The sequence below is a fragment of the Hibiscus syriacus genome, unplaced genomic scaffold (assembly GCF_006381635.1).
Source record: "Hibiscus syriacus cultivar Baekdansim isolate YM2019G1 unplaced genomic scaffold, ASM638163v2 tig00110474_pilon, whole genome shotgun sequence".
In the NCBI taxonomy this organism is placed as follows: Eukaryota; Viridiplantae; Streptophyta; class Magnoliopsida; order Malvales; family Malvaceae; genus Hibiscus; species Hibiscus syriacus.
Window position 1 is genome coordinate 29,783 of NW_024062753.1, and position 25,913 is coordinate 55,695.

Here is a 25,913-nt window from a genome sequence, read left to right on the forward strand (position 1 = left end):
GTGTCATCCCCAGACCAGATCTCTTCATCACGTAAGAGCCGTGTCAACATTAGGATAACCAGCCGTCCTCATCACGTAGGAACCGAGTTATCACCCTTCCTAAAGATGACCAGATTTCCTCATCACGTAGGAGCTGTGTCACCCTTAGACGACCAGACCTCTTCATTGCGTACGAGCAGTGTCGTCCCCACCAACAAAATTATCCATTTTTTTAAACAAAAAGGAGGAGGACCAGACAAAAACGTGTTTTCTTGTCGTCTTTGCCCTATTCTTGTTAACACAAGAAGGTGCAAAGAGGGGCAGCTGTAGACACCCGTTTTTGTCCGGGTTTTTTTTCCGTTATTTTATTATTATTATTATTATTATTATCGTTATCTTATTATTTTATTATTATTTATTATTACAATTTTTGCAGGCCTAATCCCTAAGCCCAATTCAGATTACAAAGGCCCAATCCCGGAGCCCAACAACCCGAAGCCCAAAAGGCCCAATCCCGGAGCCCAACAACCCGAAGCCCAACTCAGAATTGGCCCAATCCCGGAGCCCAGCAGCCCGTCAGATTAGGGTTTCAAACCCTAAATCAGATTAGGGTTTCAAACCCTAAAACAATTTAGGGTTTCAAACCCTAAAACAGATTAGGGTTTCAAACCCTAATCCCCTACTCAGCCGCCACAGCCGTTTGACCTTCATTTTCCCAGCCGTTCAAGCTGGCTGCTTCCCTCACCGCCGCTGTCATCGGAGCTGTGAGGAATTCATCCATCCAACAGTGACCGGTCCCTGTAAAAACAGTAACCAAATCAAAGAACAGTGGCCTAAGCTTACCCCAAATCTAAAAACCCATTAAAATAACACCCGAAAATCCCGAAAAATCTGGATTTTATTCACCCAAATCAGAGAAATCAAATCCTATCTACCTAGATATCATCATCATCTCAATGGAAATCCACATGCAAGCAAGGATAAAAGAAAAAGAAGAGTAATCCAAAAGGGAGGGAGATTTCGAAACAGAAAAAAAAAAACGAAAGAAAAAGAAAAAACCAGAGAAAATATAGAGAGAAAAAAAAACAAAGTGAGGGAGATCTTACCCTTGTAGAAAGCCTCGTCGTCGTAGCCTAGCCAGAGCAGAGAAGGCCGTATTGAAGGTAAACTTTCCCTTATGTTGGATCTAGGGTTTTCGAACAGAGGTTTCGGTTTTTGCTTGGGGTAGGAGAGGGGTTATTGTTCAAAGGAAGAGAGGAGGGGTGGTCATGGTTTGATTTCTCAAGCCATCGCCGCTGGCTGCGGCGGCCGTGGCCTTTTTTATTTTTTCTCCACGGCGGAGACAGAGGCGGGGAAGGAGAGAACTTTGAGAGCATTCTTTTGCTCTCTGTTTTAAGAAGGGAAGAAGTAGAGAATGAGGGAATGAGGAAGCCATCCCGTTTTAGGGCTTTAACGTCTCCTGTGAAACGACCGTGTTTTAGGGGAAAGGGTTCTGTATTTTCCTCGTGTGGGTTAACTACACTTTTAGTCCCTAGGGTCTTGTAATCATATTGTTAAACCATTAAATGAAATGTTAATTTCTTTGATTTCGAGCAATAAGTTTTCAGAACTTATAATCTAGTACCGTTATGGTTTGTTATGACATTTCTGTTAACATTCGATTTTGGTCACGACATTTGTAAGTATTGTAATTTAATCACCGTATGAAACTTGGTTTAACTGCTGTTGTATCCTTATGTTCCTGTTTTATTTCATTTTTAGTCCTATACGTGATTTATGGGCTATTTTTAGCTTAGTACATATGCTATTTAGTTTTTTTAGTATGGACTCTGATTTATATGAAATTGCTATTTTAGTTTTTATTTTCTGTTTCTTTCATTGTAGTCCTTTAAATTTCTGATTTTACCATTTTGGCTCTTTGAGTTTATGTGTTTGTTATTCTAGTCCTTTGTACTTGCTTTTTGATCATTTTATCTTGGTTTATAATATTTACTTATTTTCATTGTAGTCATTTATATATGAATTTATTATTTGGTTATTTGTATTATGTAAATAATGTTGTTTGTTTCATTTAATGTAAAGATTATACTTCGCATATTTTATTTATATTTATTTCCATTGTATTTCTCTATTGTATATTATTCGAATAATTTCAAGAACACATATTTATAGAACGGGCGTGGAAAGTATCACTGGATCGAGGTGGTACAATCCGATACGACGTTCAAACTAAATAAATAAAAATGCAAATTCTTCCTTTTACAAGCTTATAGAAATTATTTTTATTGTTTTTATTTTTTGATTAATTTATTTGATGGTCATATTGTTTAATATTTAAATTTTAATCTTTATTATTATTTCTTCATTGAATCTTAATATGAGTGATGTATGTTTTGGAAAAGTATAATATGATGTATTTTATGTCAATTTTCGTCGTTATCTTTTAATTTAAAGAGAAAATATTCTTTACAAGTAAGATATAGACGAGGTAGCTTTCCCCGGTGGAAGATTGCAAATCTCGAGATTTCTTATCGAGAAAAGGATTTTTTTATTTTAACTAATATTCAATAAATAAATCACAATTTATTTATTATTCTATTTTCATAATTTTCATCGTATCAATGGTTGTTATGTTAATATTAACGGTACATAAAGTAAGCATATCGTATTTTCTACTCATGACGATATTATTTAGTGGTAATTAAAAGATAGGATATACTTTATAGATAAGAAATAGATGAGATAGCTTTCCCGTTGGAGGATTGCAAATCTTGAGATTTCTTACCAAGTGAAGTATTTCTATTATTTTATTTTAACAAATATTCAATAAATAGATCATATTTTTTTCTTCATATTCAAATTGTAATTTCCACCATTTACGACGATGTGTAAGCGACACAGTACCAATTTTGGGCGTTGTGGGGGTGTTTATCCTTCCCCACACGTAACCGACTCCCGAACCTGTTTTAAATGAATCTTTGGTAACGTAGACCAAATTTTTGTCTTATAAAATTATTTTTCTTAAAATTGTTTTTAAAAGACGTTTTTGGGTATTCGACCTACCTAACCCAAAGGTCGATGGCGACTCTTTTAAATTTTATTCAAATCCGTTCAAAATCATCAATTTTTCCAAAATAAAGTCGTAATCGTTTTTAAAATAATATTTAATTGTTTTACAAAAAAATGGTTATGACACTTGGTGTGCATTCATTTACAATGTCTGGGAGAAAAGAAATAGACGCATATTTTACTTGGTTCTATTAGAGAGATTGTTGGTGCTCAACTTAAGAATAGAGATCTTAATAGACTTGACAATGTTAATATGCTTCTTTGTAACAATTGGAGTATAAACTAACCATTTTTTGTTGTATATAGTATTTTTTTTATCCTTGATTGGAATGTTTTGTTGTAATACCCCAAATTTTGGTTAGTGATCAAAATGTAACTTTTGAAAGTTTGATGGTCAAAGTATTAAACTTGGAAGAAATTTTAGGAAATTAAGTGGTAAAGTTCTTGAAAAGAATTTTATTTCATAAATAGATAGTTTACTATTGAGAGTGGGGTTTTATGGAATTATATTTGGAATTTGGAAAAGAAAAATTAGAAATGGTTAAAACCGGTAAGGAATCGGTAATTTCAGATTGAATTGGAATTTTACAAAAATTTGAAGGATGTTATAAAATGGTTGGAAATATTATTTTAATATTTTGGATCAAAGAAATTTGGTCTGAAAATATGGAATTTTTCAGATTTAATTGAAACAGTGAAATTTGGTGACTAAAATGCAAGTTTTGAAATTTCATGGGAAAATTTGGAAATTTAAAGTCAAAATATGTCATCTTTGACTTTGAATTATGATAAGGATGAGTTGTCATGGTTTTATGGTAAATAAGAAGACTCATTAATGGTAAATTGGTCTTATCCCAATTAAGTGAATATTATATTCATTTAAGTGGATTATAATGTAAAATATTATGATATGCACCCAATATATCATTTCAATTGTTCATCTTCTTCTCCCAAAATCAGCCGTGGGTTTCTCCAAAGGTAAGAGAAAATTCCAACTCCATTTTCAAGCAATTTGATTCAATATTTTGTGTAAGTTGTAAATAGAAAATTGTTGTATGTGAAAAACTCTATCTTTTGGTACCAATATGGTATGGTAATCTTGTTGGTGTTCAAAGATCCTAAATTTAAGAGTTTGTGTTCATAAAAAAGGGATCATGAAATTGATGATGGATTTTGATGTTTGTGAGGTAGTAGATTCATATGCAAGCATGTGTAATGATTAGAACATGTTTGATCTTTTGAGAAGGTGTTCTGTGAGTTTTGATCATGGATTGTTTGAGTGAGAAAAATTATATATGAGTTGGAAATGATGAAGGAAGTATTATACAAGTCTTAGAAAAATTGGGGATCATTTCGTAAGTTTTGAAAAGTTGGAGATCAATTCATAAATTTTGGAAAATGGAGGGATTGTTGTGTAAGTGTTATATAATTGATGTGCTATACTGAAATTTATTGGTTAATAAATGGTAAGCATGAAATTAAGCTTACGAGCTTAAGAAATTAATGGCAAGTATATTGGTAAGGAATTTTATATTTAGTTATATTATTTTTTATCATTGTAAAATATTGGATATGCTGATAATATGATTGTAAGGTGTTTGGTTTTTATAATAAAATTATACATGATTTATATGACATTGTATTTTTATAATATTATTTATTATTTTAAGAAAATAAATTTTAAATAGCTTTTGAATTTTGAAATGTTTTTTTTATACGGATGACATCTATAATCTGTATAGGTATAATTATACGAGTTATGAGTGTTACATTTGTAATGAACTAATAATAAAATCTTACTTATCTAAAAAAATAATATTGAGAGAGAGGGGGGAGAAAATATAAATTTAAAGGTCAAATAATGATTTTAGTCCCTATACTATTACCCAATTCTATATTTAATGTTTATACTTTTACGAGACACAACGTAAAAAATATGCTATTTTTAATTATGTCTTTAAAGTTTTTTTAATAATTTCAATTTAAAAGCTTTAATTTTTTAATAATTTCAATTAAAAGTTTTATTTTTTTAATAAATTAACTTTAGACCGTTAATTTTTTTTTTTAATATAAAGGGCTTGAAAAGCTATTACGTAACTAACATGCTGTGGCTATCCTTAACAAGAATATCTTACACCTCCATTGGCGGTTCAGCAAACACCATTTCTCTAGCAGGGATCTTCCATGCTAATTTGGCAAGACTATCAGCTACCTTATTACTCTCCTGGGGTACATAGTTGAAATGTAAACGATAGTCACGTTGGACTAGGGACGTGATATGTGGCACCATCGCTGACCTGTTGTGTGAATCCTGCATGCTACTGAGCACGGCGATCGCCTCTTTACTACCAGTCTCAACTATAATATTACGTAATTTCCTCCCCCAAGCAACATGTAGTCCCATGTAAATTCCCCATAACTCCGCATCAAGTACCGAGCAGCATCCAATTTTCTTCGAAAAGCCTATTACTCACTCACTGGATTGGTTTCGAATAATCCCTCCACAAGTAGTCAAACCAGTCGAACTATGCCTCGCCCCATCAGTGTTCAGTTTCATCCAGCCGACTGGGGGAGCTTTCCAAACAGCATCTCTGTTAACACGCGGATAGCGGATAGCCCTCTATAGGTCTCTCTTATTAATAGCAGTAATCGTTTGCTGTTGCAGACGGATACTTTGCTGTAAAATAGTTTCGCTGGCTATGAAATCCATGTCGAAGATACATTTGTTGCATCGATTCCACAAACACCATATCATCGACCCAAACAGAGGTCCCGTTTCTCACCATTGATCGGAAAATAGCTATTGAACATTCTGGGAGGATATGTGAACAATTTTCTACAGTCGCTCCACATATCGAGCAGCTAGCGATAGATAGGCAAACCATATTCGGAATGCAGTCTCTAATCAGATCCCACCTCCATTCCCCATCAGAGTTCACTAGCGCAGAAACCATAATACCTTTTGGATGAATTACTCCATCTAGTGTTAGGTGGTTTACTAAGGGTCCCAACTCTATCAACCATGCGTCATACCAAAAATCGATCAATGTGTGAAGATTCCATATCAAATTCTGCTGAACATCATTCCATACACAAGAAACTCCCTTCCACAGCCGAGAGCATCCCCTGCGTTCCACGTTACTTGGAACTAAGTCCTTGATTTTATACTTCGATATAAGCACACGAGCCCATAGCTGTGTATCCTCGGGAATTAGACGAAATGCCAATTTCATGAGAAAGGCCTTGCTTTGCACATGTACCTTTTTAATTCCAATTCCACCTATCTCCGTTGGCTTGCAAAGATCATCCCATTTTACAAGATCCATACCACGCCAATCTCTGGAACTGCCCCATATGAAATTCCGTATTAATCTTTCAATCTTATCACAAATCTTTTTGGGAAGATAGAATTTTGCATGGCATATGAGGGGATAGCTACTAAGACAGCTTTTGCCAAGGTAATCCTCCCAACGATGGAGAGGTATCGAGATTTCCACCCAGCTAATCGATCCTGTACCCTTTGGACAATATATCCATAGGTAGCATATGTCACTCGATTATGCAGCAAAAGAACACCTAGGTACTTTCATAAGTCATCCACTCGGGTAAATTGGAACCCATTGCTTATAGTGATCCGAGATTGTTCATCTACATTCTTGGAGAAGCAAATATTAGTCTTCGCAAGACTGACTTTGTGTCCTGAACCTCACAGAACTCGGCGAGAATACTTTTGATTACCGCAAGCTGTGAAACTGAAGCCTCGGCAAATAATACCAAGTTGTCGGCAAAAAATAAATGACTTAGTGGAGGGCCGCTTCTAGATAGTTTGATTGGCTTCCATGATCTATTCGATATGGCATTCGCAATGGATTGTGCGAGCCTTTCCATGCATAAAACAAACAAATAAGGGGAATGGGGATCGCCTTGACGAATCCCCCGAGTGGGTACAAAGCTCTCAGTTTGACCACCATTCCAGATAATCTAAGTAGTTGCAGTACTGACACAGCTCATGATCTGTTTCCTTATATCATCAGGAATTCCCAGGTCAATCAATGTATCCTCAATGAAGTGTCACTCTAGTCGATAATATGCTTTTTCCAGGTCTATTTTAATCATCATCAATCCTTTCTCCCGCTCTTTACTTTCATTGAATGTATTACTTCTTGGGCGAGAACAATATTATTTGAGATACTTCGTCCTGGGATGAAACTTGTTTGATTCTCCATGATCCATTTGGGGAGGAGTGGCTTCAATCGGTTAACAATAATTTTTGTGATGACTTTGAAGAACACCGTGCATAGGTTGATAGGACGAAATTTAGCGAAATTCTCCGAGGTTGTGGTCTTTGGGATAAGGACAAGAAGCGTGTGATTAATGTCCGCTGGCACCTCTCATTGCCTAAAGCAATTCCGCACAAATTTGCATACATTAAGGCCAATAATATTCCAATTATTTTGGTAAATGCAGCGTGAAAACCATATATTCCGGGAGCTTTAGAAGGCTGCATATCAAGAATCACTTGTTTCACTTCTTCATTGAGGACAGTATGCGACAGAGCTCCAATGATCTCAGTCGGGAATTTGAAGAAGTGGCCTCTCGTGTTGTAAGCTTGCATAGGTATCCCACCGGATGAGAAAAGGGTTCGAAAAAAATCTACTGCACCTTGTTTTAGCCGGGATTGATCTGAGCACCAATTACCGTCATCCATCTTCAAAGCAATAGTGTTTCTCCTATGACGGATTTTCGCTGAAGCATGATAAAATTTTGTATTACGATCTCCGTCAAGGATCCAGCCACAGCGAGCCTTTTGCTGCCAAAGGCTTCTTGTTCCAGAACCAACTTTAATTCCATTTTCAGTTTCCGTTCCAGCTCATACAGATGATTCGAATCGCGGTAAGCAAGGGCAGAATCAATACCTCGGAGGCGAGCTAGGAGCTGTTTTTTCCTTTTACCGATATCCCCAAACACATTTATGTTCCAGGCAGTGAGCTTCTCCTTCAATACAGTAAGGTTTTGCCAAGTATCATTATTAATCCAGGATGCTTGAATAAGATTTTTGAAATCGGGATGATCTTGCCAAGAGAGTAGAAACCGAAAAGGGGGTGGCGAGCGTCGAGATAGTGGTAATTTTAGTCGCATGTGGATTAGACGATGGTCCGATCCCAGCTTATCCAAGTGCAAACCGTGAGTTTCAGGGAAGTAACGCAACCATTCTTCATTTCCCAAGCAGCGATCCAGTCTCTGATGCAAGGAGCCTCTCGACCAAGTGAAATGGGATCCATGGAATCCGATAACATCAGACCATTATTAAAAACGAACGAACTGAACCCGTTACTAGGAGATACTCTGTTCATAGCACCGCCTTGACGTTCATCATGATTCAATAACGCGTTGAAATCTCCGCCAAGGAGCCATGGGTGTTCAACTCCGGGATCTAAATTAGTGAGATGATCCCAAAGATGTTTCCTTATCGAAATACTAGGGCTAGCATAAACCACTGAGATGAAAAAAGGTATTCCCGAGTCGGTATCTTGTACTCTCACATGTAAGAATTGATTTGAAATTGTTACAATCTCCACGCAGATATCGGACTTCCACAACAGCCAAATCTGCCACTGAATCCATGAGCCTCCACGCGAAACGAGTTGAGAAGCTAAAAGTCCGAATCATATCGTCTGCCCGACTACCGCTAATTCTTGTTTCCAGTAAAGCACCCATCGATGGATTATAGTTAACTATAAAATGTCGAAAATGACGACGATAATTAGGGCTAGCAACCCCTTGGCTATTCCAAAACATACAACTAAACATTAGGCAACGGGGAAGGAATGGCGGGGTTAGACACCCCAGTCATTATCATCTCTGCTCTACCGAGTTTGTGTTTTCTGTATGCACTGCCATGTCACGTTCCCCATTCAAATCATTTGGATTACGAAAATTAGGGATACTGTTCCCTACTTCATCGAGTAAGGTTGTAGCTGATTGTACACATTCAGTGAGAATGGGGCGATTTGGTGCTTTATACTGCCAATTCCCCTTTACTCTTGATCATTTATTGTTCATCACCTTGTTACCTAGAGGGGATCCATTTTTGAGAGCTACCACTCTTTTTCTTATTCCTGCACGCTTCTCCGCAGTACTTTTGATCTGTACCGCCAAATGGCTACCTCCCACAATGTTTGGTGCTTGAACTTGAACATGAGTATCATTATCCAAAATAGTTGGGGCAACCTCAACCTTTTCGAGACTAGATTGTGTAGTTTGAGCGCTGGTGATCTCCTGCAATGGCATTCTATTCCTCTCAGGCTGCTCCGGCTCAGCAGCGTTGGGTTTAGAACTTGCACGTGATGATCCTGCTTTGTTCAAAGGGCCAGAAGAACTCCCCCTCCTTTCAGCAATAACGCATTTTCCTTTTGCTTTACCCATAACAGCACCCCCATTAACGTTCATTGTTGTCTCGCTATCCAGGTTCGGATTACCATTCTCGACTTCATTCTCGTTCGTCATCGAGCTAAGACATCAAACAGTGATTTTCCTATGTTGCTAGATGGCATAGGAGCAGCTGTTGCACCTTCTTTGGATTTATTGATCCTACGTTTACATCCTGTAGCTATCATCCAAGGTCCATAGAGGTCTTCTCTTTTTCCCTTATCTCCCACAACTTCCACCTCACTCGTTGAGTTCGTCTTCTCGGTGTTCATAGGTGTAGTCTGGGATATATTACATCGATCTTTTGAATGCCCATACACACCAAATTGGAAGTATATATTTTGCAATCCCTCATATTCCAGCTTTTGAATAAATCCATCAATACATGGAAGCAGCGGCTTATTTAGATCCACGACCACAGCAACAAGCACAAATTTTCCCCTCCCCGGCTCTGGTGTTGTAGTTGATTTTGATAACCCTACCTATCACAGCAGCAAGGTGCCGAAAAAGCGATTTGGTGTAGTATCGATAGGGTAATCCAGGCAAGCGAATCCATACAATAACCTGTGATGGAAGTTTTTCAGCAGCACCAAAGTTATGACTCCAAGGTTGAACCGTTAGATAGCTTCCGAATATCACCCAGGGACCATCTATTAAAACCTTGATGTAGTCATGATCTAATTCAAATCTCACAATAAAATATTCATTGTCTAAGTCGATTGGTTGAAATCGATCGACCTTTTGGTTGCCATAGGATGTTTATTTTGTGCCAAAGTGCTCGGAACCCTATTGTCTTCCTCAATACCTAACAATCACTGTTCTCAGCATGTTATGATCAATAGTATCATGTACGCGATTGGAAAACTGAATTACTGGGTAGGCGCCACTGCGATCAACTACCACGTCGCCATCTTGGAGCACCACTTCCTCGTTTTACAACTCGGGGAAGGATGGCCGTTTCGATGTATCGTTCCCAACTAACATACCGCATACTTCTTTTCACTTCCATTCATATCAGCATTGTTCAGCGGCACAAAAACTTCTGGAGCACTCCCTTCCTCTTGAACAGTGGCTGTCGTAACAAGATGACTTACATAAGCAGGGATACTCTCAACTGCATGCATGTCGATATCATTGGAAATCCTAGTATCATCGGTTTCGGATGCTATCCTATTCTTCTTCGGAACACTTTTCACCTCGTTCCCCAGAGGAGAACCCGACCGTTCCAGGGACGGCTTAATCAAAGTCCCCACCACCGCCTCCATGGGCGGCTGTAGAGTTTCGCTCATTCAATAAGCCCGGAACGCAAATTCCTGAAAACTAGGATCTACGGATTTTGCCACGATTCAATCTTATAAGATTAGATTTAAAAAAAAAAAAAAGTTTGGGTCAAATATAATTTTTTGAAAGATAAGACTGAGTCAATATGAGTTTGTGGTGAAAAAGTTTTACTCAAAATAATAGTCTTGTTTTCTCTTATATATTTAAAGAAAATTACAAAGATATCAATCTCTATATTTTTTCAATTGGTTATTATTTTATCACATATATATATATATATATATCGGCTCAGATCGAATCGGATGTAAATTTTTATCCTAAACATCATATTTGATTAGGGTTGGATGAAACTTTCTTAAACCGAAATCAAATGACAAGTGATGAGTATAATACGAAAATCTAATTTATGTAGGCCAAAAACTCGATCCAACCCATATTTATATTTAATAACAACATTAAAGGTGTAATTGAAAAAAAAATTAACATCAAGAGTTTTATATTTTTTACTATTATAATTTTTATGATTGATTTGTAGTTCTATTTTGAACGTGTAATCTTATCTTATAATTTGTTTGTTATATAAAACAATTATTTAAATGAATAATTAAAATAAATAATTAAAGTAAATAAAAAATAATATTAATAAGGATATTGTTTTAGTCATGATTTACATCGTATTATAAACTTACAATTCATTTTAAGTCCTCCCTCTCTCACATATAAAAAATATTTTTCAATATAAATATTTTTATTATTATTTTATCTATTAATCAATTCATTTAATTCAGAAGCGTATAAAATTTATTATAGGATGATTGTAACTTTAAAAACATAATAAAATTATAAATTAAGAACGCAAAAAGACATAATAAAAAAACCTTTTATATATATATATATATCAATTGTGTCCATAGTTTATCAAGAATTTTAATTCCTATATAATTAGATTTGATTTCAAGAAGAATGCATCATTCTACCTAAAAATAAATAATGTCATAGAAACGTATTAAGTGTCACCTTTTTATTGATAGGAGATTTTTTAATAATCTTAATCAAAATAAATAAATAATTAAACTCCGAAATAAAAAAAGGTGTAATTTAAAATTTAAAGTTCCAAATCATACATCAAATCTTGTAATTATATGCAGGAAAGATGCATGAAATATACGACTCCAAGTCTCCAACGTCTCACACATGCTACTCGAGTTCTACAGTTTTATTTTCATGTTTGATACACATTTAGATTCAAGATAGATATAGTCTTTTAAATATTCGAACGATCTTTAAAAATCGAACATACTCATCTTAATATATACCCACATTCGATATTAAATCCGAATTTAGCTAACACAGGTTGATCATCATGCAAGGAATCCAAGACTTTCTCCATTCTTCTTGGCCAAACGAATCAACCCTTGCCTTTGCTTAGCGTCGGCCCCTATTGATTTGCAGAATTCGGTAATTACCTGAATTCATGTAATTTAAATCTTTAACATTTGTAATTATTAATCTTCTATACGAAATATAAATAAATCAAACATGAATGAATAAAATGTTGACTCCTTTAATACAAATCGATGATCTCTAAAACATTTCTAAACTTGTCTAAGAATTGAATAACCGCATTCAAAGTAAGTTGTTTGGAGTGATGTTTATAAATATTCAATAAATCGTTTATTTAATTCGATTAATATTACATAAATCTGAATCGGAAACTAACCTGAGAGTGCAGAGCAATGGCTTTGCCTCTGAGCTGATTGAACCTTTTCTTGCCAACGATTTGGCGAGTAAGAACCACAAGAGGGGCGAACAAACCTTTACCTTCGTTGACGTTCTTCATCATAGGCGTTGCTCTGACGGGTTTTCCGACTCGAACATGGCTCGGAACTGAGTTAGTTAACGAGCGTAGTGGTCGCCGAAAATGGCCGAATAACCCGGTTTCCGTAGAAGGAAGTTCCTAAACCTGGCTTGAACCCAGTTGCAGAAATCGAAGTGGCCATTGAAAACGCTAGCAGCTTGTCCCTCGTGCTGGTTTAGAATCTGTGATTGGGGTTTCTTTCCTCTATGTGAAATGGGGATCCTCTGTGTAAATTCCAGAGCCTTCAATGCATTAGGAACCACATATTTTGGTGGCTTGAATTTTCGATTTGTTTTCCCCATTTTTATAACATTTGAATTAATTTTTTATATTAATAGTAAACAAGACTGGTAAAATTGAATTTTACTTGTACAAATATGGTTTAATTTAGGATAAATGATTTTAATTGTTAAATTTAATATTTTTAACTTAGTCCTTGGAATTGTTTATATACATATCATTTTTTATAATTATTTTGGTAATGTAGTATTTTGGTCGTCGTAATATCAATGTGAACTAAAGAAAATTTTATAGATTAAATTGAAAAATATAATTAGATTTAAAAACGAAAAGATAAAATATTTGAGGAATTTATAAATTATGCCTTTAAAAACTAAAAGGAAAAGGAAATTGAAAAAGTCAGCTTGGTGATCCGGCCAAACCAAAAGGACTTAACTTGGCAACCCAATCGAAGATCAAAACTCATCACAGAAAACACAGAGAAGAAGAAACAATGGCTTCTCTAGAAACCCATTTCTTAGCAACTCTCTTCTTTGCCCCAATCGGCATCCGCCGTTTCCTCTGTTCATCTTCTCTCTTCCTCAAAAACCCATCTTTGTTCAAATCAAAACCATGGTATTTCTCCAACCCCAAATGGAAAAACTTGGATCTTTACATCCTTGCCGTCGCTTTACCCCTCGCTTCATTCGCAGAGATCTTCATTTTCTCCTCGCTTTCCGGCCACTCCACGTACCGTTTCTCCTTCTTCCAGCAATTCTCCAGCCTCTCCCTCTTCTGGGTACTCATCGTTTTCTTTGTAATTTATGACAATCTCGACCATTCCCTTTTCAACGAGACTTTCGTCTTCGCCTACGCCGGTATGGCCTTTCTCGTCGAGTATTCCTTCAGCGGTGTCGGTGTCACCGGCCTTGGGACCGTCGTTTACGAATTGCTTGCTCATTTGTCCCTCCTCTGTGCCGGTTGTTGCTTGGTTTTGTCTGTCAAAAGAACAGCCTTTTTCGCCGAGTTCTTCTTGTCTTTCGGATTGGTTTTCAAAGGCACGTGGTTGTTGCAAGCCGGTTTGTGTTTGTACACCGATGCATTTGTTCCAACAGGTTGTAAGAAACTGGAGCTTTTGCCTCGTAGTCCCGATGCCGATGTTCATTGTGAGCTCGAAGAAGATGGGTTGAGAGGCATGGCTTTGGTGAATCTGTTGTTTGCTCTTCACGCAATTTTGATCACAGTTTCCAGTTGCGTGATATTTGGTGTTCTGTCGAGCTCTAAGAAACAGAGATGTGCGGAGACTAGTGGCTCATTGCTGGATCAGGTCGAATCGGACAGCTTATTGATGCGCCCTGTGCATGAAATTGAGATGGAATGATGTGTATTTTGTGTATGTTTTCCCCTTAGTAGACAATTTTTTACCATTTTATTGTTATTGCTATTAAGCAATGTTCAGATAGTTAATGATGACTGAATGGATTCCTCAAGCTATACATATACAAATATATATATATATTGGCCTGTTTATAGATTGACATCCATCCAGTCTACAAAGTGCAGACATCACTTATTCTTGCATTGCAGCATAACCATAACTAAACAGAACTAGGGACTAGGGGCACAGGTTGTTCTAAACAGTGGCAGTAGCTTGAACCAGCTGCTTGAACCCTTACATGGTGATGATCATTTTGCTTGCTTCTTTGGATCATTGTTCAACACTAACTTCAATCATCATTGAAGGAATATGCCAATGGGAAACCTCAGTATGGGTCGCCGAGTGTACCGAAGTTGCCAGCCAGTTAAAAACACAACCTGCAATCACATACACAAGTAACTGATGTCTTAGCTTTAACCTAATACATCTTCCACTATATGTATACATGGAATGGAACAATACATGTTGCATGGTTTCCGAGGAATCTCCTTTCCATGTCTACCCATCTATGATCCGAAATTTAACTGGTTTCTTGCATCTGTTTTGAACTCACTATTCTGCAGAAATGTATTGCATATTATGATAATCCTTATTGTATGACATTCTTAAGGAGTTTAAGACGGTATAATATTATGATAATCCTTGTTTCGATAGCTAAGCTTCCCCAACCACACCGATGTCTAGAACTTCATGCCACTTCTCTATACTCGTCTGTATGTGTTAGAAAACGACACAATCAAGGAAGATGAAGAATGAGGATGAGATCATGATGAATTCTTACTTTCTCAATTAGGGAACTGATTTTTCTTTGCTCTGCAATGTCCAAATGCTCTTCTCTCGTCTGTAAAGTGACTTAAATATCAATGTCACGACGCTAGGAAGAAGATAAAATCCAAATGTTCATGCACTTTTAGAGGAAGAGTCATAAAAGTTGAGATCCTGACCCCAAAAACTCCAGAAGAGAGTAGAAAGAAGCTCGATGCTCTGCATTTTTTTAGCAGGGAATTAGTTAGCTTTGATTCGACAAATCCAGTTGAAATAGGCTTATTCGTGGATAGTACATGGTAACACCGAGTTAGTAACATGGTTCCTTAACAAAGAGTTATCCGGACAAGTTTGCAACCTGTAATACAAATACTTGTTGGTGGGTGAATATTGCATATGTTGTTATAACACCTTGTAACAAAGTCATGATCACTTACCAGATCATAATGACGAGTGATGTTCCTACGAGCCTGCGTAATGGTATTTTTTTCTAATGAGATGCTTCACGAAATACTTTGCCGATGATATTCTAGCCGTTAACAGTGCAGCTGACCAACAAATCCTACAACCATTCCATTGCGATTTATTGCAATCTGGTCATTGAGTTGTTAATTTCAGTTGATAATCAAATTGAAACAAATACTTTGATTGGAGTTAACGACTCACTGATCCAATTGTAATACATTGATAATGTCAGTAATCGATATATAACTTTCTTAATTTCAGTGATAAAACTTAAACAAAATAAAAATTATATTAATTTCTATTTAAACTATTAAATAAAGAAAACTCTCGTGAATACATTAAAAATGATGGGCCAAATTGAAGCCCAAAATATAAGAGAAAGACAATACAAAATATCAAGATAAATTGATGAAAACATTTATTATCCACAATGCCAAAGCCCTTTCTAAATCCATAACCCCTTTCCCTTCACTCTCTCCATCCAGAATCTCTCTCAACATGGCACAACCCCTAAAACGCGCCGCCACCTCCACCCTCACGCGCCATCTTGTTTCATCTTTCCTCCTTCCCAAACGCCTCCTTTCAACCAGCTCCATTACCCACCCTCCTCTCTCGTCGCTCTCTTACCCCTCTTTCGCACGCCGTCCGATCTCTCCTTCTCGCCTGCACGCGCTTCACTTCCATACGATGCCGCGTCAACCGTTCCGGGAACTCGGGTTACTCCCCGCTTAACTCGGGATCAAACTTCAGTGACCGGCCACCTACGGAAATGGCCCCGCTTTTTCCGGGTTGTGATTATGAGCATTGGCTTATTGTTATGGATAAACCGGGTGGAGAAGGGGCTAATAAGCAGGAAATGATTGATTGTTATATTAAAACCCTTGCTAAAGTCGTCGGCAGGTATGTTTTTATGCTGAGAAAATGGGGGGAAACTTATGGTTTAAATTTGAAAAGGAAAATAAAAGCTTGGTTTTTTAAGTTAATTATTTTTCTAGGTTTGTCATTGTTTTCTTAAAGATTGATTCTTTAGCATGATTGGTGATGCAATTTATTGAGGTTCTTTGCTATTGCTTGCATTATCTTGACAGTTTGGTTTTCGAGATTATTGTGTTTGACTTGCTTGTTATTTGCTGCATGTTAGTGAAGAGGAAGCTAAGAAGAAGATATACAATGTCTCCTGTGAGAGATACTTCGGTTTCGGCTGTGAGATTGACGAAGAGACATCAAATAAGTTAGAAGGTCTTGCCTTTAATTTTCATTTCAGTTGTCGGATTTGTTTCTTTATTTTTCTTTTCTGCTTGAAGTTTATGGTCTGTAGTGTATAAATTTTGTTTTTAATCTTGCCAATATTCAATAGGATTGCCTGGTGTTCTCTTTGTGCTTCCGGATTCTTATGTTGATCCTGAATACAAGGACTACGGAGGTAAGTTTTTTTCGCATGAGCAGTTTTGCAAAACTTAGTATTTGCATGTAATGTTAATTGTTTATGATAATGTGAATGTTCTATTTGTTTTAGTTGACCTAAGGGAGGTACCGGTGCAAACACTTAACTAGAGTGTTATACTCGATGATTAGTTCTGTTTTAGACAGTACATGGTACTTCATCTTTATAAATCGAATAAGCCTTATAGGCAATACCAGTTTTGAATGCTAATGGACTTAAAAGGTCTCTCTAATGGTTTTGTGCTTATTTTTCCACTTGGACTTTGGATCAGTGTGGAAGAAATATTAATAGTATATAGTTTCCACCTTTAAAAGTGGACCAAATTCTTGTTTGAGTATCTTGCCTAGGTATATGTTCCATCTTGGAAATCTAAAATGTCATATAGGTATTATTTAGTTTTGAATTCTAATGGACTTACATCAACTGCTTCTTTCATGGCCATTTGTTGTCATCCTAATTTGAGCTCTGACCGGTGGAGATGAAACATTAGCTTGTGGCTTGCACAAATAGCTTAGAGTGGTCTCCTTCTTTGATCGATAAACAGACATTTGTCTCAATCCTCTTATCTTTTAATCATTATGCTTTAGTGAGTCTTTTTCGAGACCTTTTTGCTCTAAAGTCATGGCTGCTCTCAGTGATGAAGTGAATATTCTGCATTCGAATCTGGGGAATAAAAGTGAAATGCTTAAGAGTTTGTAAACCTTTATCTCAGTCCATCTTGGCAAAGATACTTGCCTTAAGTTGGCAATGGGTAGCTTTGAATGCTAATGGACTAACACTGGAGTCCTCTCGATACTCTCCTGTGCTTTATATTTATAGAGTTGCAGGGTTATAGGAGAAGATACATTGAATTTGCTTTTGCCTGTTTTTATGGTTCTCACAGTTACTTTTGTTAATTGTTGTTTTTCTCGAACAAGAAACATTACACAAACTTTAAATTTACCGACCCTTCAATCTCCTAATTACGAACATGAGGATCTAGGCTCCTGCAATTTCTATTTTCTTGTTTGATATGGAATCTTTGTCTCATAAACTATTGTGTATGGATTTTATTTGATCTTCACTCCCCCTTTGCGGCGGAGCTGTTTGTTAACGGCGAGATTGTTCAAAGGTCACCCGAAAGGCAGAGGAGGGTGGAACCACAGCCCCAGAGGGTCCAAGACAGACCAAGGTACAACGACAGGACTCGCCATGCACGTCGCATGCGCTGAAACCTACTAGTACAAAAGATAGGTGTATAGAGATATTGGAAGCAGTGAGGTTTTTGATGTGTTGCTGGACATATGGATGATGCATGGCATCGTATGTTTACTGTAGTTCTATTCTGAGCTTGATTGAATGCTCTGTATGAACTCTGATTATCTTATATGACGTCATGCTCATTGAACTCAGCTCATGTCTCCTTAACCTTAACTTTAAATTTGAAATTGCATCAAAACATTAAAAACCCTGCTTCAATTAGCTGAGTTGAATCAATATATATAGGGTGAATTCCACCAGAAGTCCTCAAACCATGAGTCAAATTATAAATTAATCCCTAAATTTCAAAACATTCCAATATCATAAATGCAAAAATCCAAATAAGGTATAATAATATTAATAAATAAATAATAAATAAATAAAAATATATTATGATATGACCCTAAACAAACAATTAGAAAACCCTAATGCTAAAAAACAAAAAAAATGATTTTTTCTCTTTAAATAGTACAATTTGGTCTCTCTCTGCCCCAACCAACAAGATCTTAATATAACATTCAAATACAAGGCATATTCCCCTGAGATTTCCATAAACTTTTTAAATACATTTTACATCTATGAAAAATCAATGCTAGAAAACGTCTCATATTCTTCATATATATATATACACACACATGTATTTTTGTTTTTCCTCTTCCCCCAATCATTTTCTTTTTGGCAATTGAAATGATTTCTTCAAAAAGCTATTGGCTGCTCTATCATTCCTATGGCACAACACTCTTAGGATTGTGTTTGGATCTGACCGATTCCACCTTCCTGTCGTCGGTGGCATCGGTAGCTTTTGGAAGGAGCCGATGGAGGTTATGCCACTGGTTTCGCATGCCACAATGCTGAAATCCTCGGTTAATTGCTCGGTCGTTTGAGCCATCAATGATACCACACCTTCAACTATCTCGGCTTCCCTTTGGACCACATCTTCGCTTAGTAACCCTTCTCCGCAAGTGCAAAAAACCCGTTTCAGGCTATCAAAATCCTCTTTGATCATCTTGTGGTCGGACTGGTTGAAGGCTCGAGACGTTCCCCCGGCGAGCAGAACCGTGAGGAATGCTTCGAACGATGCTTTCATCACTTCTTTCATCGCCAATGCTTGTGCTTGGTTCGTTAGTATGGCGGTGAGGAGGGATAGGTTTTGCTTTAGGATACGAACCGCAGGTCTGATTCTCGAGTTGGATACATCTCCGACGTAAAGGGTTTCGTAGAAAACAGAGCTCGAGTCTAGAAAGATGAGACGATAAGCGGCAACTTCTGATATGTGATCGCAAGCTAGTTGGATGGATGTGTTTGTGTGATCAAAGTAAGAATATGAGCTGCCACCGCGCTGCCGGCTGAAACGGCTCCGCGTTGAGACTCTCGGCGAGAGGCTAAGAGTTTTGTCGAGTGAGTGTAGGTGGGAGGATAGGTAGTGCAAGGTGTTGAGACGGATGTAAAGGCGTTGTGTTCCACGGCTTGTTGATGGCGAGGACTTTGACCTTCCGACGTCATAAATTTCTGCATGCCCGCGGTGCCGACGATGCATGGATTAGCCTTTCTCCAGAGCTTAAAGAACCTTGAATCTCGCTGCATCTGGTTAGTGAGGAAGTGAAGGGAGATAACTCTGCTTTGACCCTAAAACAAATGTGAAAAAATAAGTTTTCCATGAAAACAAACTTAAAATGATGCATAAAACCCTAAACCCTAAATTGTATGCAAAAGAAGAAAGCTTTTTTTCATGAAAATCTTAAACCCTAAAGGTGAAAGTTCTTACCACATGATGCTACAAAAGTAGAATATTCTTGGAAGAGCTGCTCCAAGCCTTCAGCTAGGTCAAGAACCGAATCATCTGTGATTCCAATGGGAATTTCAAAGAAATCATTCACCATGTCCTCGGCTATATTCATTAGCTCCACGGCTGATTGAGCATATGGCTCAGATTTGGACTTAGGGTTCCATGTCTGCAACAAATATCGAAAACCCCATCACGATAATCACAGATTATTCATGTCCATCACTTGTAAATTTATGTAAAAAGAGAGAAAAAGTTGACTAACTTCGGTTTCTTTTGCTCTACAAAGCAACTCTCGACCTTGCTTTAACCTTTCATCTATCCATTGTCTCAAAAGCTTCATTATGATGGAATCAACTTCGTATGGCATCATTTCCCTAACTATTCCTTTGCCTCCGTCTTCGAAATCTTGGGAATCTTCAACCACCATTTGTACCAACACCTTTTCGAGCCTCGAAGATCTTTGTAACACCCTGATGACCTCGCCATTGAGTATACTCGTTCCGGCTAGGTATTGCTTCAACACCGCTCCGTAGGATTGGTGTAGTGCTACCACCGCAATTCCGGCTGCAATCGGATGCCGTTTCTTCAATATCGGACTAAATAACTCCCTCTCTCTCATGGCCAACTCCTCGGTTTCATTAGCCAATTGAAGTAGAGCCTCGCTTGCTTCTTCCCTTTCTCCTTTCATCGCGTTTTTCATTTGTTCATTTGCGATTATCTGTTTCAATGAATGCAGGAAATGAGAATTTGACAAAGCTGAATCATGTTAAATTTCTCCTCGTGTGTACTTCTTCTATGTTGACCTCGTTCTCTTATTTTTCGGCTCTTAAATTCCTAACACATGCATATATGTAGAACTCACCTTTGTGAAGGCATTTTTTACGGAAGATCGAATGTAGTGGTCTACACGATCGCTCGTTGAATCGACTAGCATTGTGTCCCCTTTCTCGTTTCCTTCCTCTTCCATAATTGTAACATCTTCACCTAATAATTTCATCGATGATAAAGCCAAATGCAAAAGATTTTCAACTCCACCAACAGTTTGTTTGTTGAAATATTCATGGTAATTAAGCAACCTCTTCTCTGCCCATTTTTGCATCGAGACCAACATCGACGACAATAGTTTCACGTATGATGCCTCTGGATCCGGCTTCTTAACATCGATTGCCACCTCCGTCAACATGCTATACGATGCAAAAAGAAGATCTGGCTCCATTTGGTTCGTCTCAACATATTGCTGAAAAAGCACCCAAGTTAAACAAACATTGTGGATTGGCCTATTGATCGCCAATGTGGACCATGTCTTTTTCATCAACTCGAGTAACTCGTCGACCTCATCGAGGACTAACGTGCCGTCACTAATATCAAATATGGCCTGAAGGAGGGAAATGTAAATGTGGATGTTTAGAGGGAATCCATCGGCCCAATGACATACGTCGCTTGAAGCTCCGTTAGCACTTCGCCAGGATAAAGACACGATGCAGTTACACAACGTCCTCATCATGTCGGAGTTCTTGTTGGTGTCGATAGGCTTGATTTTGCTGGCTCGGATTATCTCCCGAAGGCGTATCGCTAATGAATTCGATTTCTCGATAGGGACTAACGGATGATTCACGAGGCCTGCTTCTAGGACTTTCAGCTGACGCCGTTGCCAAAAATGATACTCGTCCATGTCGTTGAACTCCGATGGTTTTAAGTGCCGGAGAAGCTCGAGTGGAAGAATGATCGTCTCCGATCTCCTTCCCATCTTTTGAAACAATTACAAAGAAGTTATAATCAGAATTAATCATCGCATTCATACTAGTAGATAATAACATTGATATTTTTTTCGTACTTGGCCAACAAGTGTTCTCATGAGAGTTCTCCTAAGCCTATTGTCACATTGTTCTGTAACCTTCATTTGTTGCCTCATAATCTCAGCGGACGTCAAAGGTCGCCTCGGCCTTGACGGTGGAAACCTAGTTGGTGGTGACTTCGATGGCGGTAATGTCGAAAACCCTCCGGGGCTACAACTTGAAACGGAATTGACATATCCATGACTAGGTGACACCAGCGGTGTGGAGCCTCCACCGCTGGGACCGTTGCTCAGGCCTACTGTAGACATCGACATCCTCCGCGAAGGTGATCTTTTCAACATCTTCAACCCCAATGCCTTTTTAATCCTACTTTTCGGTGTCATCGTCACCACCGCATTCACCCGCCTACCTGATGATCCGGGCGACCCCTGCCCATGCGATGAATATGATGATCCTCCGTCCCGGTTCCCTTGACGATATTGCGAAGAATAAAAAGTCAAGGCATTCCTACCTCCGAACCCCGGTGACGAACGGCAAGCCATGAAGAATATCCCGTACGCCACTTCGCGAATGTCGTCGTGGTCGAGATTTTCGAGCTTGCCGAAGGGCCATATAAGGTCCGTGTTATTGTTGTTGTCATTAGAGGTGCAAGTACTAGTGGAGGGAGTCGGGGTGGCGGTGGTGAGGGTTGATCCGCCATGGCGGAGAGAGGCGGAGAAATACTCCCGGTGAGATTGGCGGCCCATGGCGGGAAAAGGGGCGGAGGAAGACGGAGAAAACTCAGGAACAAACGGGATAAATGTTGGGGTTATCCGACAGGATAGATAACAGGTGGACAAACGATTGCATTTCTTGTTATAAAGAGAGAGGGAAAAATCAAAATAACAGGTATTTTGTTGGTTATGATGACAGCATTTTGGTGTTGAGAGAGACACGGAAAGGGGAAAAAAACGAAACAGAATAGAAGAAAAAAGAAGAGATATTGCTGGTTTGATGGGTTTGCCAACGTTGTAGTGTCCAAAAAACATGGAAACATGAACCAGAAACCCAAAGTAATTCAATGGAATTGCTTTGCCCACGCTTGCTTCCATCAATTATATTGTGACATGTGTTATGGGGGGGGTGTTGTTTAGTTAATTGTATGGTATAATCAGTTACCTGCATGCTTATACAGCTTCCTTGACGTGCCCATTATACGTCTATCGCCACTTCATTCTTTACTTCCATTTCGTGTTAAAACTATTAGTTCCATAGAATTGAATTAATAAAAAAAATTTAATCCATAACTCACGTAATTGGATATTGTGATACATTAAACCCTACATTAAATTATCTAATATTGATTGAATTAAATTTTAATTCGTTTGATATATTTATTTAAAATCTTAATTTCAACTTAATCCAAACGATGACTTAATTATAGCCGCTAGGGTGAAATCTAGGGATGGGCGTGACCCATTTGATATTGTGATATATTAAACTGTTCAAGGATTGGGCTATCCATACAAGTCCAAAATTTTAGAGAACTTGGACACAAATACTTGACCCAAACTTGAATTTTGACAAAATAATAGACATATTTAATAAAATATGTATAAAATATAGGTGAATCGTAACCCGTATTAAAAACATGTTAAGTTGTTTTATATAAAAGAATAAAGTATAAAATTTTACTCCAAAAATCTATTAGTATTTTGAATTAGATCAATCATTCTTAAATCAAATCGAATTAAGCGATACGTGAAGAGATAGAATATTCAAACCAAATTTAAATCAATCAAAATTTGATCTTACCCCATCCATGTTCATTTTTACACAAATTATGTCCAAAAAATCTAAATTAATATAAATACAGAAGTCCAATTTATATTTTTTTCTCTCAATATTTTTAACTAATCAAAATGTGTAATCCAAAATCATTAAATTCACTCTCCACCCATTAGTTATATAAATATATGGTGTGTCACTCTGTTCCTTTTTTTCATGGCGAACCACCACCTGCTTTTGTCTTTTCTTTTCTAGTTTTCTCCGCCCAAAAACGACAAAGAAAATGTGTGGTTAGGATCTTCGAGATTCTTTTAATCAAATCTTTTATATACTATATTTTAATATAAAGTTTAATGCATGACCTGTCCTTTTTGTTACAGAGATGGCTCTTCAAGAATCTTATATTTTCATTATTTTACTCCGTTTTCCTTTAAAAGTTCCATGGCCCTCTTTGTCTTAAGCGTAATAAATATTAGAAATTTGAAAATTTTGAAATATATATAAAATAATGAAATGTAAAAGAAAATCTCAAAATTCTAAAATATAACACCTCGTTTGCAGTTCGGCGGAAAGAACGAGAAGATCAAAATTAAATTAAATTAAATTTAAAAGGAAAAGATAAATAGATCGGTCCTTAAATCAGTTGGTAATTTAATTTTTTTTTAAATAAATTTAAATCCGGGTTTAACAACTCGTTTTTTTTATTGTTTATTAATTAATAAAATATTTAAAATATATTTTATTATTCAAAATGGATACTCAACAGTAGGGGACATGATGGACTCGTAATAAAGATAATTAACGTCGTCGTGTCTCTAATATTAGAGTAATAATAATATATCAACCGAACTCATTAAATTTTTTTATTAGTTATCTTATGACTAAATTATCTTGAGCAATCGAAATTCGTATTGTACGTTAATAAATTTATTTTAACCATTGAACTCATAGAAATAGTGATAATATGATGTAATAATAATTTTAATTTTTAAAATTTATATATTCTATCCAATTAGATTTAATTTAAAGTAATTTAATAAATTTTCAATGTTTAAAATCTTATCAATATGATATATATTTAATTTGAAATAATTTAATAACAATGTATTAAATTATTAATTAAATAATAAGTTCTAAATGTTAACATTTTATTGAATTATTTTGAATTAAGACCACTTTGATACAATGTGTAAGTTTTAAGATTAAAAATTATTATTATATAATATTACATCATCATCTCTATTAAGCCAATCAAATTTAGTAACACCCTAATTTAGGGGCTAAATTTAAGAAATTATAAAGTGGTGGATTTAATTGGTATTTTGAAAGAATCAGTGGATTAAATTATAAACTTTTAAAGTTGATAGATCGTTTTAAGAAGTACCGGAAGTTCAGTGACTAAACTCATAGTTTAACCATTTTTATTTATGAGAGAATTTAAAACCCCCTCCCAATGCTGCAGAATTCATTTTTCCCAGTTTTTCTCTTTCGTTGACCCTATTTTCAACTCCGATCTACTCGTCATCCGACCTCCGATCGACGAACTGAAACCACCATCGTGTTTGTTGTCAACCGAGTAACAAAACCCTTCAAACCATTCGTCGTGAATCATCGTCGTTCGTCGTTAATTTCAGTCGGAAGTATCGTCGATAATAACTCAATTTCAATTGGTCTTTCTTCGGTTCACGACGATCCGGTCATCTGTTTACGACACCTCCCGCATCATCGTGTTCCTTGTGTTGTTTCGAGTCTGCCGGTGTTATCCTTGGTCTCCGTCAGCGGCGGAGCGTGAGGAGGTGAAGCGGTCAAAGTTTCCGATTTGTTCAAATCGAGCTCTCCGCCGTTCAAAATTTTGAACCGAGCTTTGTAAGTATCTCGAAATCGCTCAAAATAATTTTTAAAAATTTTTACGTGATTTACAAGACACCGGAGGAGGTCCCACGCGCCGCCACTGCGCGTGAGGAGGTCCCACGCGCCGCCACTGCGCGTGAGGATGGTCCAAATGGAACTCAATTCAACCTAAAAATCTGTGGATATTTGAACCAATAAGAAACTGTATGTTTATCTGTATCTGCAAGTTCTTCAATATCATCTGGTAGTTCTGTATTACTGAGCTTTCCGAAGCTCACTCTATTACTCAACATTGCAGGTTAAAAGAATTGTACCAATGCAGCTATCGACATCAGTAATGGAGTTCTTCCGGCGTTGTTGCAGAATATGGTACATGTGATTAGGGGGCTTGTAATTGTATTTTGTTTTATATACAAGTCTGAAAATCTGTTTTATCTCTGCATACTAATAAATCATTTATAAGTTACATGTTTTAATAAAAGTTTTAAATTATCCGCTATTTTTACAGTGGGTCGCTCCAGTGACCC

The 25,913-nt window shown here is 37.0% G+C and overlaps 1 protein-coding gene and 3 pseudogenes across 1 annotated transcript; 2 read left to right on the top strand and 2 right to left on the bottom strand.

The window, feature by feature from the left end:
• The first annotated feature begins 969 nt into the window (after positions 1 to 969).
• LOC120128031 lies at positions 970 to 14,287 on the top strand. The gene is made up of 2 exons (XM_039145810.1): positions 970 to 976; positions 13,337 to 14,287. Exon 2 carries the CDS (start codon positions 13,350 to 13,352, stop codon positions 14,214 to 14,216), a length of 867 nt encoding a protein of 288 aa, XP_039001741.1. The 5' UTR covers positions 970 to 976; positions 13,337 to 13,349; the 3' UTR covers positions 14,217 to 14,287.
• LOC120128038 lies at positions 11,841 to 12,883 on the bottom strand (annotated as a pseudogene).
• Positions 14,288 to 15,947: 1,660 nt separating the features above from the next.
• On the top strand, positions 15,948 to 18,230 carry LOC120128033 (annotated as a pseudogene).
• A 501-nt stretch (positions 18,231 to 18,731) lies between these two features.
• On the bottom strand, positions 18,732 to 22,719 carry LOC120128024 (annotated as a pseudogene).
• Positions 22,720 to 25,913: the final 3,194 nt, after the last annotated feature.

Excerpts from the sequence above, each read along its gene's own strand:
- LOC120128031 (XM_039145810.1), top strand. The coding sequence starts at position 13,350 with ATGGCTTCTCTAGAAACCCATTTCTTAGCAACTCTCTTCTTTGCCCCA.